The 16689-nt window shown below is 40.2% G+C and overlaps 1 protein-coding gene and 1 long non-coding RNA gene across 3 annotated transcripts in view; one reads left to right on the top strand and one right to left on the bottom strand.

Annotated features, from left to right (window-relative positions):
- The window catches only part of sorcs3a (sortilin related VPS10 domain containing receptor 3a), a 315141-nt gene that overhangs the window by 20573 nt on the left and 277879 nt on the right, over window positions 1-16689 (bottom strand). For both annotated transcript variants that reach the window (XM_050045235.1, XM_050045234.1), the window contains exons 19-22: window positions 10801-10987; window positions 6038-6171; window positions 3983-4106; window positions 3361-3473 (exon numbers count right to left, since the gene is read on the bottom strand). In XM_050045235.1, the coding sequence (XP_049901192.1) occupies window positions 3361-3473; window positions 3983-4106; window positions 6038-6171; window positions 10801-10987 (558 nt within the window). The remainder of the gene's footprint in view (window positions 1-3360; window positions 3474-3982; window positions 4107-6037; window positions 6172-10800; window positions 10988-16689) is intronic.
- The window catches only part of LOC126390785 (uncharacterized), an 80137-nt gene that overhangs the window by 59729 nt on the left and 3719 nt on the right, over window positions 1-16689 (top strand). Inside the window, exon 3 of the long non-coding RNA XR_007569992.1 lies at window positions 15577-15764. This is a non-coding gene — a long non-coding RNA (uncharacterized LOC126390785). The remainder of the gene's footprint in view (window positions 1-15576; window positions 15765-16689) is intronic.

Below are 16689 nucleotides of genomic sequence, written 5' to 3'. Positions count from 1 at the left end.
TCACCCTCTGTTCAATTTAATACTCAGAGGAGTCTCAGTGGAGACTCTTTAAGGATGGTTACATATTGTAATCCTAGTTCTATGATCACTGGTAGACAGTGTTGAGGGTAACTTCACAAGAACGCCACAAGAAAATGTTGGCATAATACATTTCTGCAAACGTGGATATATTACATTTGTACGTTTCATATGTATCACATCAGCATTTCGAAAGTGATGTAGTACATGACTTGACTTTGTCATCGGGAGTTGGAGGTGATGGTGGTTAGTGTACCACCTAGGCATTTGAGACCAACAAATCATTGCTGCGTCTTTAAAGGGCCGGTGTGTAATATTTGGCATGGTTTATTGTCAAATCTGAATCTGAATCTGAATATTCTACNAAATAATTATTTTATCGCTGCTGCAACGTTTCGTTCATCCATCTGATGAAGGTCTAGTCACCGAAACGTTGCAGCAGGGATAAAATCATTATTTTTGTAAGTTAGACAGTGTGCAGGAGTCTTTTCTGCAAGTTTTGTTCTTCTCGTCCCTCTCCTACGCACCTGTTTGAAAATAGATGTGTGAAGTATTCCTTCGTTTTGACTAGCCAAATGCACCAATTTAAGTACACTGGGGTTCTCCCTAGTAAAGCAGCAATTGTTCTTATCCACTAATCAACTAGCTATGTGTGAGGTGAAAAACTGACTAAAGTCAGAATCAAGATAATTGTTTTCTGTCATTTTGAATCAATTCCAAAATTCAAATTTTTGGTTCATTACCATTTCTCTCCCCAGACAAGCTATACTGATACAACAGAAAAGAGAGAAGTCTGTGCTGTGAACAGTCAAACAGTCAAGTGTAGGTGATGTAATGGAAGAGAAAAGTAGTTTAACCAGACAGTTATTTTTAGACGCTTGACATGACTCACTATATGCAGTGTTAAGGAGCATTCTTTCCATGCTGTTACTGCAGTGCATTGTTCGCCAATACAGGAAGTACTTACTCATACTCCATTTGTACAGCATGAATTAATAAGTAAATAATAATATGTTTTTGTTTTTTAATTAGAGGATAGGTTCACAGTTTCTTTAGTCTGCTTTAAAACTGTAGTCAGTAGTCGTCCTCATGAACAACTGGTTCGTCTTACTGTAATTATTTCTCCTTTTCAAACCGGCCCTGAAGAGATCAGTTCTCAAATCAATTTCAGTCTAAGTGATGGGGAACTAAATCAACAGTCCTTTTTCTGCGTAAAAATACATTCCAAAGTTTAAACGAAGATCTTTGTGTCATTGTCACTTCACTGCACCTCAGCGAGGACAGGCTGTCTGGGGAAATCTGTGCTAAAAAGAGTGTAACATTCAAGAATATATACTTGTCAAATTGTTGAAGCCTCATATTAACATTTTAACATGGAAGGAGGACTGTGGATTTTGGTGCACTATGAAGAAATCTCTTAAGAACCAGTAGGAAGGATTCCAGCAGGCAAAACCTGTTTTGGTGTTCATATGGGGATTTTTCTAGCGTTTGCAGACTTTTAAAAAAAGGGATCTTATTCTTACAATACTCTAATGCAAGGAGTTACTGGTTGACATAATCATTCCTCTTCTCCAAATTGGTCATAAAAAGTTTTTTAGAGGATGATTTCAATGTCGGAGATGGGAGTCATCAGCCAAAGTTAATATAAGGCTATATATTCCAAAGTTGTTTCCCTGGATAGTGTTTCCTCACTAAGATGTGGTCCAGGTACAATAACACAGAGAGTAAAATGTAAAATGTGTCCCCAAAATTGTGGGAGATCTCTTTATGGCCAGTACGGAAAAAGGAAAAACAGCAACTCATAACTTGAAATGTGCAAATGTGCATATGCAACCCAATCACAAGAAAAAATGTTGGTATTGTACATTTCTGCAAACCCTGGATACATTACATTTGCACGTTATTATGTAGTGGATACATTTAAACTTTTCATATCAACAAAACTGTGGTTGTTGTATGGTTAGGTTTAGGCAAAAAGTCAGGTTGGTTATGGTTAGGTAAAGATTATGCTTTGGTTTAAAACAGCCGCTTTTAGGAGCACAATCCCGGCAGGAAAAGCAGTGATTTTTTGGTTAAAAACAACCACTTTTCATGCCACTACATTGGCAGAAAATGCAGCAATATTTCTGTAAAAAGACAACAGCTTTTCATTGCACTATCTGCACTGATGGTTCACTACAAAACATCTATGTTTGGAGTCTAAAGGGCCACTGTAAAAGCACTGACTGGTGGCTACAAAACATCCAAGTTTGGAGCCCGAAAAGCAGCTGGAAAAACATAAAACACCAAAACATCCTGGAACCAGTGCATTGATTGCAATAAGATCCCAAGTTAGACGATACATTTTGGGCACATGCACATAATTTTATCCACACACTAAAAGAGTTTAAGTGTGACTCGATTAGTTGATTGATTAGTAAAGTACACAAGCCTTTAATGGCTTGCAAATGCATCGATAACCAGGGTGATTAATTTTAAAGAGTGGCATTTACATCCTCAGTCAAGTTTAAGCATAAACAAAACCAGTGTGTCTACAGGGCTGCTAACATTGATTCATTCTACTTGTAAATAATGTAGCAGAAACTTGTTACTTCTGGTGTTAGTGGAGCAATATATTTAAAGTATAAGTAGAAAACTACAAGTCTTATTTTACTTTATGTGACATCACAGTCCAGGAAAAGGGAAGTCACTTGGCTCGAAAGCATGGACCTGAGTCTGGGTTATCCAAGTTATTCATGAGATCCCCCTCACCTGTTTAAATATTCCTCCAAATGCGCCCACCTGCAGCTCTAATACTAAATATGTTGGTAAGATGGCCAAGAGCGCAGCACAACCAAATGTAGTCCGCTATTCATGAGCTGTGAATGGTGAGATGAGAAGCACTTAACAATGATGGGTGAGCTTCCCACACACAGTGAGAGCACTTGCACCTCTCCTACGTTCAAGTGCACTACCACACACGCAGACGCACGCATTAGACACCGTGACAGGTATCGTCACTCAAAGGTCTCTCTCAAGCCCCCGTGCTTGAAGTTCTGAGATCATTTTATTGGTCATTTGAAATTAGAGAATCAGTGCTCATGAAGCCATCTTGGCTGAGAAGGAAAGCAAAGGCGTCTTCACACCTGTCTGAAGATGAATCACAAGGTAGCCCAAGGGCGTTCTCTTGCCGCACCAATGAGTATTGGGCAGCAAAGGTAATAGGGGCATAGGAAATAATTGAGAAATAGCAGGGTGGGAAAGACAATAGGAGATAAAAAGACAGAAAGGAAAGGAGTTGAAGACAGATGGAAGGATGGAAGGAAGAGAGAGGGAGGGACAGAGAAAATGAAAATCACTCACTTGGAGCAGAGCCTTCTTAATTACTCTCCCCACATCCTGTCTCCACTCGGGTATGTCAGGGTTGAACTCGTCCAGATTAGGGGAGAAAGATAAAAGTAGAGATTTGAAGAATTCTGTCGAAGAGAGTCAGGGGAGAATCAGCCATTAATTCACTCGGATCCGGGGGCATTATTCTCAGGGAGCCGTGCCAACTGTCATTTTGCTCAAGTTGAGTTTCAGGTAGTTAACACTTGATGAAAAGAAGAGGGTTTCTCATATCCCCTGCACTTCCCTTTGGCTAAATGTACCAGATGCACTTCTAGATAATTAGAAAATGTCACAGCTTTATGCCAACCCATCCACTGGTAATAAATCATTGCATTTTACAGATACTTGCTGCCGGATTACTTCATTTCAAATGAAGACATATTCTTTAGAGATTCTAACAGTAATGTGATATATTTTCCTCAAGTAGGAGCAATTTCATTTCAAAAACATTTTACACACGGCAGTCAGAATATGACAGTATAACAAATGATATAGTCTGCAAGATTTAACTACTTTCCATGAAACTGCATTTTTTTAAGCACATTGAAAACTAAAGAGATGCCAGCAGCACAATAGACTCATTCACAATACTGACCTTTGACTGCTATGGTCTTGGTATCTTGCAGTATGGTGTTGGATGCAGCCACTTGGACTGTGATGGTGTGCATGCCGTCGGTGGGGAAGGTGTGTGAGATACTCCCATCCAGTGTTATCACGGGCTGCAAGCGCAAAAGGTACAGGTGCTAAATAATGTCACCCTTCTCAAGCATGTGGAGCAAGCTTCATTCACCAGGCATTTTCTGCTATTTTGCCTTCATCAGGGTGGTGTCTAAGGCTTACTCCGGTTTCCTTGTATTTAGTCCATCCATCAGTGGTGTGATTTATAGATGATCAAAAACAGGGATGTGTTTGAGAGTAATATGGAGTTTGGTTAAAGTAGGGGTGTGTTAGGGTCAACTGTCAGCCCTTTTTACTCAAGTATCCCGTGAGAGAGCTGCAATTTAGACCCTTAATTTTGCCACCTTTGCTTTTTTACACAGAAACAAACAATTCAGGCATAATACTGCCTCAGTGTGTGATTTTAGATAGCATGCCAGAGTTCCTGAAGCAAAAGAGGCATGACAGGTGTGACATGTAACAACATCTATCTCTTGTGTGATGTATAACATATGTGTCGGCATCGCTTTGTAAACAATAACGATGGAATAACATGGCAGTAACAATCATTTACCATCCCTCTCATACGGCAGTTGATCTCGTCCCCTGCTCAGATGGTAAGAATTTCACGATAATATTGTCCTGCGATTTGCAGATATTTTCAGCCACTGTTCTTCTTCTTTGAGTTAGCTGCTAACTGCTGCTGGCTGCTTTTTAAATCTCCTAATGGAGGGTCGCCCACATTACTCGTCATCAAAATGTCAAACCAGTCCAGTCCTGGTGGATGTCCCTTTTACACAGATGCAGATTCAGTGCTGTTACTACCTTCCTTAAAGGCGAGACAACTTTCTCCCCCAGTTCTACAATTAATTTTAATCTTTTATGACAAAGTAGTGAGGTGGAATAACAGTGTGATATTCTTGTGGCTGTAGATTGACTTCAAAATTAGTTAGGGTTTCCCATAAGTATGAGGGAAGAAATAAATTTGAAAATACAGCTTTTTAGACATGCTAGCAGTATAGCTATTGAGATGGCAGTGTCGGTCTGTCAGTCCATCACTTTGGTCCAGACTGAGATATCTCAACAACTATTAATTGGATTGCCATGAATATATAGACATGTACGGACAATTATGTTACAATAGGATGAAGCCCACTGACTAATCCCCTAAATGTCCCTGTAGCATCACAAAGAAAAGATTTGCAGTGAGCTGTTCTCCTGACTTAACAAAAGTAATGCACCAAAACTTAAATATAAACCATGTAATGATGAGTCAGTAAGTTGAGTATAACCCATACTGGTGTCGTTGGTGGATGGGTCAAACAACACAGGACTTTTCCCCATGAGATAGGTGTTCAGAACTGTGTGAAATCAGGTGAACTTTGAGTTATGTTAAGGTATGATGTCACCATGTTTCTAGCCTACATAGCTTTACATTAAGTAGGTAACGTCATTTGTGAGGTGCTAAATCAATAGATATCATACGTACTGTTGTATAAGATAGGTTGAGGATGCAGGTGAAGGTGGAAAGCAGCTGCTTGTGGTGGTGTAAGGTAGTGTAGGGTCAGGGGTAGCAGTAACCCATGGCAGCAGCCACAGTGGCACCTGCTTGTTGTTTTAAAGCACCTTTGTTCTTGATGATAAGGTCATCAGAAAAATGAGCTTGAAAGAGTGTTGTGATGTCAAAGGACTGACTGAAGCAAACTGGATGCAACCTCAGACATCCTGACAAAGGCAAGATAACAGATGTTTGTTGAATACCCACACTGGTCTGTTCTTCGCTGTGTGTATGTCCTTAAAGATAAATGCACTTCAGTAGAACATACTGTCTTCATGTCAAGGTGGTGTTTTACCAGGTGTAATTACTTGATGGTAATGGTAAGCTTTTACAGTGTATGGACTTCAGTTACAACATGCAGAAGGAGGCACAGAACACAGAAACACACAGAAAGACTGAAATGTGTATGACTGAGACTGGTCCCAGGAGAATTACCTCAGTATTGTTGCCTAGCCACCAGAAGTAAGTCACAGTACGTGAGTGGCTGGGTAAGACCACTGCTGTGATGTTCACCTCCTTGTTCTTTATGACCACGAAGGGAGCGAGAAGCTGGACATGCTCCACTGGACCTAAGAAAGAAACACCACAGAGGAGCTCATATTATGCCTGGCTTCTTCTAATGAGGCACTCTTGAGAGTGTGCTTTTCATTCAATTAAAAAAAAAAGCCGAAAGGCAAGATCACAAATCCTATCAGTAAGTACATCGGGTGTGAAGCTTGTTTCATGGAGGGAAATATTCCAAACACCATCATGTTTACATGACAGTTTAGTGTGCTGAGGTTTTTTCTCATGGTCCAAAGACCTGCACCTCAGGTTAAATGATAAATAGTCCAAAGGTGTGAGTGTGACTGTGCTTGTCTGTGTGATAAAGTGCAGACCTGTCCCTCGGTTCTTGCATCTCGTCTAGTGCATTCTGGAATAGGATTCAGACCCTATACAATGAACAGAATAAGTACATAAGAAAATGTAAAATCTGTCACACTGACATGATTTTCAGTCGACTCTGAAGCCATGATAGCATTCATTAGGATTGAAGAGTTCCCATTTCTTTGAGTTGACTTAATACAACCTGTACGGCTATGTCAATCTCATCCAGACATCTCCCCAGTACTGTCGGCCCTTTTCTATACGTTCTCATGCTAGTTATCTAACTAGCTCTTCAAAAAGATGAGGCTGACACACTTATTTCCACCAAAGTCGATTGTTTCTCCAAATAGCCATCAGTGGCCACAAAACCAGACATATATGCACATTTCATTATGTTAAATTGATAATCAGCTATTTTGCATCCTACCATCACTACACTGCAAAGTATGTATATATTGTACACTGTATGTTCACTGGAATATATGAACAAATGAGATGTGGGTAACTAAGAGGCCTGAAACCAGGCTACACACACTCTTTTTGTGCTTTAAGTCTTTGTTGAGTTTTTCAATTCTGGCCGTGGCCATGATCTTTCCCTTTCGTGCGTTGAGTTGCCGAGTGAAAAACATGAACATGATAATCTTTCTTTAGCAGAATGGGCATTTTACTCTTTTTTGACATTTTCCAAGCAGATAAAAAATGGAAAACAACTTAAAGATGGTTGTCAGAGAATGTTTTGCAAATTGAATTGAATTCAACTCAATTTTATCTATATTGTCCGGTATCGCAAATCACAATTTGCCTCAGTGGGCTTCACAACATAGGAGATGTCCTGCTCATGGATCTTCAGAGTGGACAAAGAAATACCCAACTCAAACCAAACCAAACAGCATGTAATTGTGATGTCTGGCTGATCAGGTCCAAGCTCTTTCACTTTGAGCTTCTCCTGCAATGTGCTCCTCTCAAATGGTGTTGTTTTTAAAGACTTCACCGTATTTGCTTTCTCCATCTCCATCTTGTTCTCCGTCGCCAACTCTCACTCAAACTCATACCTGTCACTCTGCACTTTATGACAGACGGCTGTGACGCCATCCCACTGGCTACTGGATGGGACGTAAATCAAGTGCATTCAGCTTTGGGCACAGGAGAACTGTGCCCCAACAGCTCCTAGCACTTGTACTGAAGAGGAGCGAACTGCGCATGTACAACTTACGAGAGTCTATGGGCAAAGATTCTTGCGCCCCAGGGAGGAAACACATGACCAATCAGTAACATTAGACAACGTAGAACATTTTTAATCTACATTTTTATTGCAGATGATACATGTTACTCACTAACTATATCATATTTATCTTGCTCATCTGAACATTTTTTATGCAAAGTATTTTTATTTTACTTTTCAAATGTGGGGAGAGTGGTGGGGCGGTGCCCTAGTGCCCTCTATTGACCAGCCGCCACTGATGTATTGGCAGAAATGGAATATAATATAATATGTATGTTTTCTTTCTGTCTATATTAACCTTAAAAAAATTATGAGACGTTTATATCTACATACGGAGCAGGTCCTCTTCCACAGTAGCCCAGAACCGACAAATTAAGCCCTGCCTTTAGATAGCGCTATTTGCATTTTTGCATCAGCCATTGTAGTTAACAGCCCACCTGGGATGTGAAATAGCTTTATTCAGTGTTTTTATTGGTTTAAATCACTGGGTCTGTTTTTTTCATAGAGGAAGGGTTCTCTGAGATAATTCAGCTACCGGTAAAAACGTCCTAAACGTCTGGATCTTAAGTTATTGGAGAGAAAAAATGAGCACACATCAGCAAGTGCTGGGCTAGTGGCCTGTCTGCCACGAGCCAAACACCATTGGAGAAACACTGATTTGTAATTTGAAACTACTTTATTCTGTGTTTTCAATTGTTTTAATCACCTGGTCTGTTTGTTTTGGAGAGTTGGAGACCTCTGCAGATAATTTGGCTCCCTGTAAAAAACCTCCTGAACAATTCCAACTGGGAGAAGTTTCAGTTGGTTGCAATCTGCAATCGTCACCACTAGATTCAACCAAATCCCCCTAAATCTTACACACTGCTCCTTTAAATTCCATCATTACGTTAACAAAAAAATTCCACTTGGGCAGTGCCATTTCTCTTTGACAGCTTGTTTCCTGTTGCAGTTTAGTAATATATATGTAGGCATCACTTTTTGTAGACATGATAGACATTACAGTCTATCCTGACAATTTTTGCTAACACTTTTGATTTATGGGTCTGCCAAACAGCAAACTCACCCTCTGGAACTGATCACTAAAAAGTTGTCTAGAGTAATTTAATTTGACAGACAATCAAATGATTTTCTGACAAGGTCTGACAGTATAAAGTGGTGACAGCAAAACATTCTCTTACACTTAAAGGTCCTTGTAGCTCTGTAACTATAGTGAAAAAAGTCTAACACTAAAAATATGTTGACGCCATCATGTATTTTTGACATGATATCTCCTGGATAATGCTGCAAACCTCCCCACTAAGAACCTAATAGGACCCGACAGGGGTCCAGGTTGCTTTACACTAATCTCAGGGATGAAGTTCCCCGCCGTGGACAGATGTAATACACTACTTTCGTGGAAATACTCCAACGAAAGGTTTGTGTAGTGCTGCGGTCTGGGGTGTTCGTCTCGCCAAGGCTTCTGTTAGCTCTCATCCTCTTTAACCAGAACTAATCTTTATCCCCACTTTGAGATGCTCAGTGTGTGTGTGTGTGTGTGTGTGTGTGTGTGTGAATGAGAGAAGGAAAGGAAGTCATTTGGTATTAAATATGCTCCGCCGAGAAATCATTGTAGTAGTTTTTGGCATTTCCCAAGCTAAATTTATTGCCGTCAAAAAATGTATAAATTCAGAACATACTGGCTGACACATCAGGATGGCAAAAGGTTAAATTAATATGGACTGAACGAATCAATGAAAGAGCAACTAACAAGACAAAAAGAGGATTTAACACACACTGAGAGGAGCTTGTATAAATCCCTTGGAAACTCTAAATGATATTGTGTATCATTTTAAGTTTCTGTTATTGCCATCTGAATAGAGCTGGAAAGCATGACGATCCTATAATTTGTTATGTGTGCTGTTGTGTAAAATCTGCTCCACTTTAAAACAAGCCATTGTTCTAGTGTTGCATCCTCAGATAACTGGCAATTAGTTGCAGCGGCCTTACAGGCTTACTTCTCAGTCTCTGCCCACAGTAAAACCTTGCATAAGCAAGTCTGTTGTGACCTTTCTCCCGAAAGTTGTTTGTGTTTATCACAGCTGCTGTATTACATAATCCTATGTATAGGTCAGTGCAGTTCACCTCAGAAGCGTTTAGCATGGATCTACAGTGTTGCATGTTATATGCATATCGTTGTAGATTGCGAAAAGAAAGCATGAATACAGTGTGTAGGACTTAGGGGCATATATTGGCAGAAATAATATAATATCCATAACTCCGTTTACATAAGTGTATATTCACCAGAAAATAAGAACCATTGTGATTTTGTTACCTTAATTAGGTGTATATATTTACATGATTAGCAGAGTCCACCTTGCTGTTTCTACAATAGGTCAGAATGGACGAACCAATCACTGGCTCTAGATAGGGCCATTCACGTTTTCACACCGTAGTTCTCCTATACTTTCGGCACACAGGAGAAGTTTCAGTTGGATTGCAATCTGCAACTTTACCACTAGATGCCACTAAATCCTACACACTAGACCTTTATGTTCAATGTTTGTCTCTCATTAACCATCTCTCTTCTAGGCTTTCAGAATGATATCAGACCGTATATATCAAATCCTGATCGTCAAACGATTCCTATGCAAGGGTTATGAAGCACAAAATATCAGCGGATTTACAGGCGTCTCTTTACTAATGTAAGTCTATGGGAAAAGTCTTTAAGGGCCCTGTGACATCATGTGACAGACCCAGAAGCTGTAGTTAAGTGGCTTGGCCATTATGAAAATTGGTTTCAAAGCCTGGTACACTTCCTGGAGGTCTGGTAAGGATGAGCAGCCGCAGCCTGTATGTAGCCTGAGAGGCAATACCTAGGGCAAAGCAGATGCTTCTACACCAGCTACTGCTCATTCAGTTCATTGATATAAGCTCTGGTAATAACTGACAACGACTCAGACAAATGTATTAACAATCTTGTCAACTCTTCTCTCATCTGACTTTTGTGGAAATTATAAATGTGAGTGGACAAAAGATAATATTTCCCCAAAAAAGAACAAATTAATAAATAAAAAACATCAAAATAAACTTATCTTAAAAAGCATTGGAAATCAAAAGTGTTTGCACTTACATGTGACATGCAGGAAGAGTGTTGTGGTGTCGTAACCCAGCGTGTTCTCTGCCAGAGCTGTGACACGGAATATTCCAGCAGACTTGTAAAGGTGTTTGATCCCCTCCTCAGTCCAGCTCAGGTTGGAGTAGGAAACAGCCGTCCCATCGCCGAAATCCAGCTGGATGTTGGTGCGCAAAGAGTCACCCTGAAACACATCACAGCAGGGCCTCATTCAGCTACTGCACGGATAAGCACAATGTACTCACATTCCTTTTTCATATGACACCACCTTCGCCACCACTGAAAGGCCACCCACAGTCATCAGGTGGCTGCTTTGACAAGGGAACACTGTGATACAGACAGGAAAACATGCAAAAGGCTGTCGGAAATGACAGTGTACTCCATATAATAGATAACAGTGAGTGGTCTGATGACGCTGAAATGTGCCCAGAAATAAATCAAGCTTCCTGTCATATGTGAGTCACAAGCGCATACCCTCATCTCAAGACTTTTTTAGGTCATTCAAAAGACAAAGAATACCACAATAGTCAGATATGACGGTGTGGCCTATAATTTCCTGAAAATGGGTCCAGCTTGAGTCACAAACTCTAGCTCCAACTCTAGGTGAATCTCGGTGCATCTAAAGAGGCTCATGGCAACAACACTCCACGAACTCCAAGAGCTCAAGTCATCTCCCTGTCCTCCAAATTCCCCAAATCCCAACCTGATGAGTATTTGTGAGATGTGCTGGTACCTCAGAAGTACCCCCTATCCACAGTGGGGCCTCCTTGGATCCATCTTTTATCAGACCTGTTGAGGTACTGACATGGGACCTCTTGTGGTGCCTGGCACCAGGATGTTAGAGATGGATTCCTTGAGTCCTGTGGGTTACCAACATCTATCATGGATGCTTGATCAAATTGGGATTTGGGAAATTCAGAGGACAGGTTGACACCTTGATCTCTTTTCCTAAACAGTTTTTGTGGTGTGGCATGGTGCATTTTCCTGCTAGGGGAGTCACTGCCACTGGGGAGTACCATTGCCATTAAAGGGTGTACTTGATCTGCAATAGTTTTTCAGAAGGTGAAGTGCGTCAAGCGGCATCCAAATAAAATCCAGGACCCAAGGTTTCCCAGCAGAACATTGTATTGTGACAAGATAATCAATGCTATTCACTTCAGTTCAACGATGCTGATTGGAGTATTTAAGAGGGCTTTAAAAAGTACCTTAAGAAATTTGGAAACTTGTGATCGCTAGAATTTTAAAAAGTCATCCAATCGGAAGCCTTAATCCTGATTTTATCAACTGCTACCCTCCATATACTTTTCAAGGAGCACTCTAATAAACCATGTTCAAATCAAATCAAAACTTGACCTCAGCAAACCACTTTCCTTGAATTATGCTGATGTCTATTTGTCTTCATCTCGCCTCTCAAACAGCACATACTTCAGAGCTGTGAATTGCTGCCTGGGAGTTTTTCAAATCAAGATCCAATCAACAATTTCCATTTTCTCAAACTGAGCCATATCTAATGAAGTACTCAAAACTAACTTGAGTAAAACATTTAAATAAGACTAAAGAGACAAAGCTTTCTGGGTGTTTGCACAGACTAGAAGCTATTTCAGGAATAGTCACCAACCGCCCACATTCAGTCACCAAAACCAAACTTTCCGCACTAAAATGTTTCAAGTTAAATTTCACTCTTATCAAAGCTAACCACAACTTTTTGCATAATAGAAATCTAAAAAAAACTGTTTTGAAGTTTGTCACACTACAAAATCAGTCACTGTGGGTTATAATCATCAGAGCAAAACTCCTGAAGCTCTTGGTGAGATTGATTAAGAGAGGACAATTAATTTTACCAAATACCGTTCACAACTTAGATCTACTGGACCACTGTAACTTGTACCGATTCCTTGCAGGTGAATGTAACAAACAGAAGGACATAACACCAAGGAAAGGAAAAATCTGCCCCTTTACGCTAACCTGACAGTGATAGACCACTCAGCTGTGACTCAGAATTAGATGGGTGGTGAAATTCACAGTTGAAAAACCAAAAATGAGAGCCATCGCTGCATCTGTAATTGCATAAAATACACTTCATATCCATCATGTGTACTATCATTCTTCAATACATTACTACTGCATTATCAGTATGTTATCAATGTGTGAATTTAAAAGAAAAAGCCAAGCAAGATCCAAATATAATAGCAGAATGAAGCCCCTATAGTAAAAGCAAGCCAGGAGAAGGAGGGGGCAGCTTCGAGAACAGAGACCAGGGCCCACTGGCAGGCTAATAGACACAATAGTACATGCAAGGCCTGGGGAATACACACACCTCGAGGCCAGTCCAAGCGCATGCAACATACATACCAACTCAGTTCTGGAGATACATGAAGGGAGGGGGTAAGATAAGGGAATACGAAAATGCTGAGGCCGACATTTTTGAGATAAACAACTCGCCGAACCAGTTTTAACCGGTTTGAGGGGGGTTTCCAGGGGTCTTTCAGGGGTCAACTGACATAGAAGTGATGTTGTGACGTATATGAATTAGAAAAAATAAGAGTATATCTACACATATAATTGGTTAAAAACTTGAGAGAGTGAGCAAGAGAAAGAGAGAGAGAGACCAGGTATTAAAGTTAGTGCCCAAGCCTTTTGGATTCAGTTCTTGGTCAGGACCACCAACTCAAATAGGTTTATTTGGATGTCAACTCCAACGTTAAATCAGTCTTACTGTATGGGGCGGAAGCATGGAGAACTTCAAAAGCATCATCAAACAAGCTCCAAACATTCATGAACAGATGCTTACGACACATCCTGGGAATTTACTGGCCTAACACCATCGCAAACTCTGAGCTAGCAGCAAGAGCTCTGGCAAACCACACAACACGAACAAATTGAAACCCAAGTCAAATGCAGGAAATGGGGCTGGATCGGGCACACCTTGAGAAAACCATCCTCCAACACGACCAGACAGGCCTTAACCTGGAACCCATAAGGGAAAAGAAAACCGGAAAGACCAAGAAACAGCTGGAAAAGGTCTGTCGAGGCAGAACTCAAAAGGAAAGGAAGCAGAGAAGATCGCCCAATACCGAACCAGCTGGAGGAAGTTCATGAATGACCTATGCTCCCCAAAGAGCAAAAGGGTTTAAGTCAAAGTAAGTCATCTCTGAACAAAGAATAAACCTTCTTGCATTGGACTTCTGATCGGCCTCCTGGTTTCTCTTCAGAGTGCTCTGAACTTTCTTTGGTTTTATTGGAAGCAAGTTTTACTGAATCTTGACCAACACCACAGACAATTTTTTGGTTCGAGGGCAACAAATTATCCACAACAAGCTCTGACAGCAATTTAATAATAACTTTAATAAATATATCACGCCTGTTGTCTACGTTTTGCATCTTGGGATATTTAAAGTGTCAAGTGATTGCATACTGCAATATTTTAACGGAAATACACACTATTGATTTCATACTAAGGTTTCAGACAGACTAAAATATCTCACGTACTGTTTAAGCATACTAAAAGCACGCTCATAACGAATACTCAGTGCAGCCCATGTCTTAGAAGTATGCTGTATATAGTCTACAACTCCATACATAGTTAACACAACATTAACCTTGGTAACACTTGTAACATGTAAGAAGTGAATAAATGCACTATTCTACTGGGTCAGTATGATTTTTCTTCATTTAAATGATAGACTGGCACTTACTTGCTCTTTGCAAATGTATGTTCATTTTCATCAAAGTTTATAGTTGCACTATATAATTATGGCATTTACATATAATTACATAGTTAGGTAATTATCGTTGCTCTTTCAATTTCAGACTGAGGGTGCTTACGTCTCCGATAGGCTGGATTCATTTTTCTTTTTTTCCAACTCGTTTAGCCAAGAACAATCTGCTTCATAAAACAGCCACTGATGGTCTTTGTTTTGCAAATTTAGCAAATACTAATTTGCAAAACAAACGGTTTGGTAAACATGAATAAATTGCTGTTTTCTTAATACTTAATATCATTAGTGGTAAGATTAGGAGTGTACATACAGTGTATAAATGTGTGTGTCACATGTGCATCTGTGCATATGCACCCCACCATGTTTGACTTTGCATGGTGTGTGCGAGTCTTCATCTGCCTGCACGGATTCCTCTGGGAATTACATCTGGCACTATCTGAGGATCAGCACACAGCGTGAGTGTTGGTGGCTCCAGCTGCCACAGCAACCGAATCTGTGCGCTTCCCCTCAGGCCTGCGAAGGCAAACTCCCAGCCTCCCCTTGGCACATTGTAGCGCAATGCTACTGGGATCTACATTTGTAACACGGCATTTGCATGCCAGCTTGGCCAAAACGCACACAGAAACAAAACAAATACAGCCATTGTTCGTTTTCTCTTTCCTGCTCTTTTGCTCTTTCCATCCCTCGCTACCTGAGTCCCTTCTTTGTGTGCCTTCGAGTGTGAAATCACAGGAGATTTGGTTGATGCTTTTGGGTATATTTCACGTCACCTTGCCTGGAAAATGATATCTGTGATAAGTGGCTGGAGAGAATGGAGAACAGCTAAGAACAGGGCCTGACAGTGTGGGCATTGTTTAGAGCTGTAATGAGCTGGCACACTAAAAAGACTCGGACTTGGTGGCGCCAATGTCACTCAGCTCTTCCCTGTGTCTGCTATCCATTCTGTGTTCACGCTTGCTCTCTATATCAGCCACAATGGGATTCACTTATCTGCATGAGACTGATGCTGACCCGCCTCTCTAAATGTCACTCTTTGTGTGCGTGTGTCTCCCAGGCCCGAGCAGATCCAAACACACGATGGCTGGAGCCTCGAGGCTGGGACTCGGTGTTGGTTCGCAATGAAAGCACTGTTGTACAGGTTGACAGGGGTTTGGCTACACGGGGCCAGCATTTGTTCAGGTGCGTGTCAAACCTGAAACCGCAGTGTCGGCGTGATGGGTGACAACAAAAGACACCACAGCTGTGAGTACTTCTGGAAAGTTTGGGGTATTTCCACAGTGGACAGAGCAGTGTGAGGTTTATCTGCAGTAAGGGTAAATGTATGCCATGTAATACTTTATCAACTGTAAGATTAGAAACAACGTGCTATTTTCCTGACATCATAAGAAGTACCACAAGTGAAAAAAGAAAACTTCTAACGACATCTGTGAAATAGAATAAAATTACTTTGGCTAACATGCCTTTATTTAAAGCTGCATGAATTCATATTTTTGATGTGAACAATAAATGAAACTACGTGATGTAATGTGAATGGTGTCACCTGCACACCATAATGAAATATCACCCAACCCTGGAGTCACCTCTGAGGAGCCTTTGAGCCTATTTTGATCATTATTTTGGTTTTCGTGCCCTCAAGAGAAAAATAAGCCAATGCTTTATGGTTTGGTTTCATGTGTTAATTTCAATATTTAAAACAACATGACACTTTTATCATTTTTAAAACGACATACTATACTATGACATTTTTATCATTCTTAAAACGACATGCTATACTATGCCATTTTTATGATTTTTAAAAAGACATGCTATACTATGACATTTTTATGATTTTCTAAACGACATGCTATACTATGACATTTTTATCATTTTTGGAACAACATTATACTATGACATTTTTATCATTCTTAAAACGACATTATACTATGACATTTTTATCATCCTTAAAACGACATGCTATACTGTGACATTTTTATGATTTTTGAAAAGACATGCTATACTGTGACATTTTTATGATTTTTGAAATGACATGCTATACTATGACATTTTTATCATTCTTAAAACGACATGCTATACTATGACATTTTTATGATTCTTAAAACGACATGCTATACTGACATTTTTATCATTCTTAAAATGACATGCTATACTATGACATTTTTATGATTTT

The sequence above is a fragment of the Epinephelus moara genome, chromosome 5 (assembly GCF_006386435.1).
Source record: "Epinephelus moara isolate mb chromosome 5, YSFRI_EMoa_1.0, whole genome shotgun sequence".
NCBI classification, from domain to species: Eukaryota; Metazoa; Chordata; class Actinopteri; order Perciformes; family Serranidae; genus Epinephelus; species Epinephelus moara.
The sequence above is the reverse complement of the archived record's forward strand: the minus strand, read 5'-3'. Positions and strand labels throughout refer to the sequence as shown.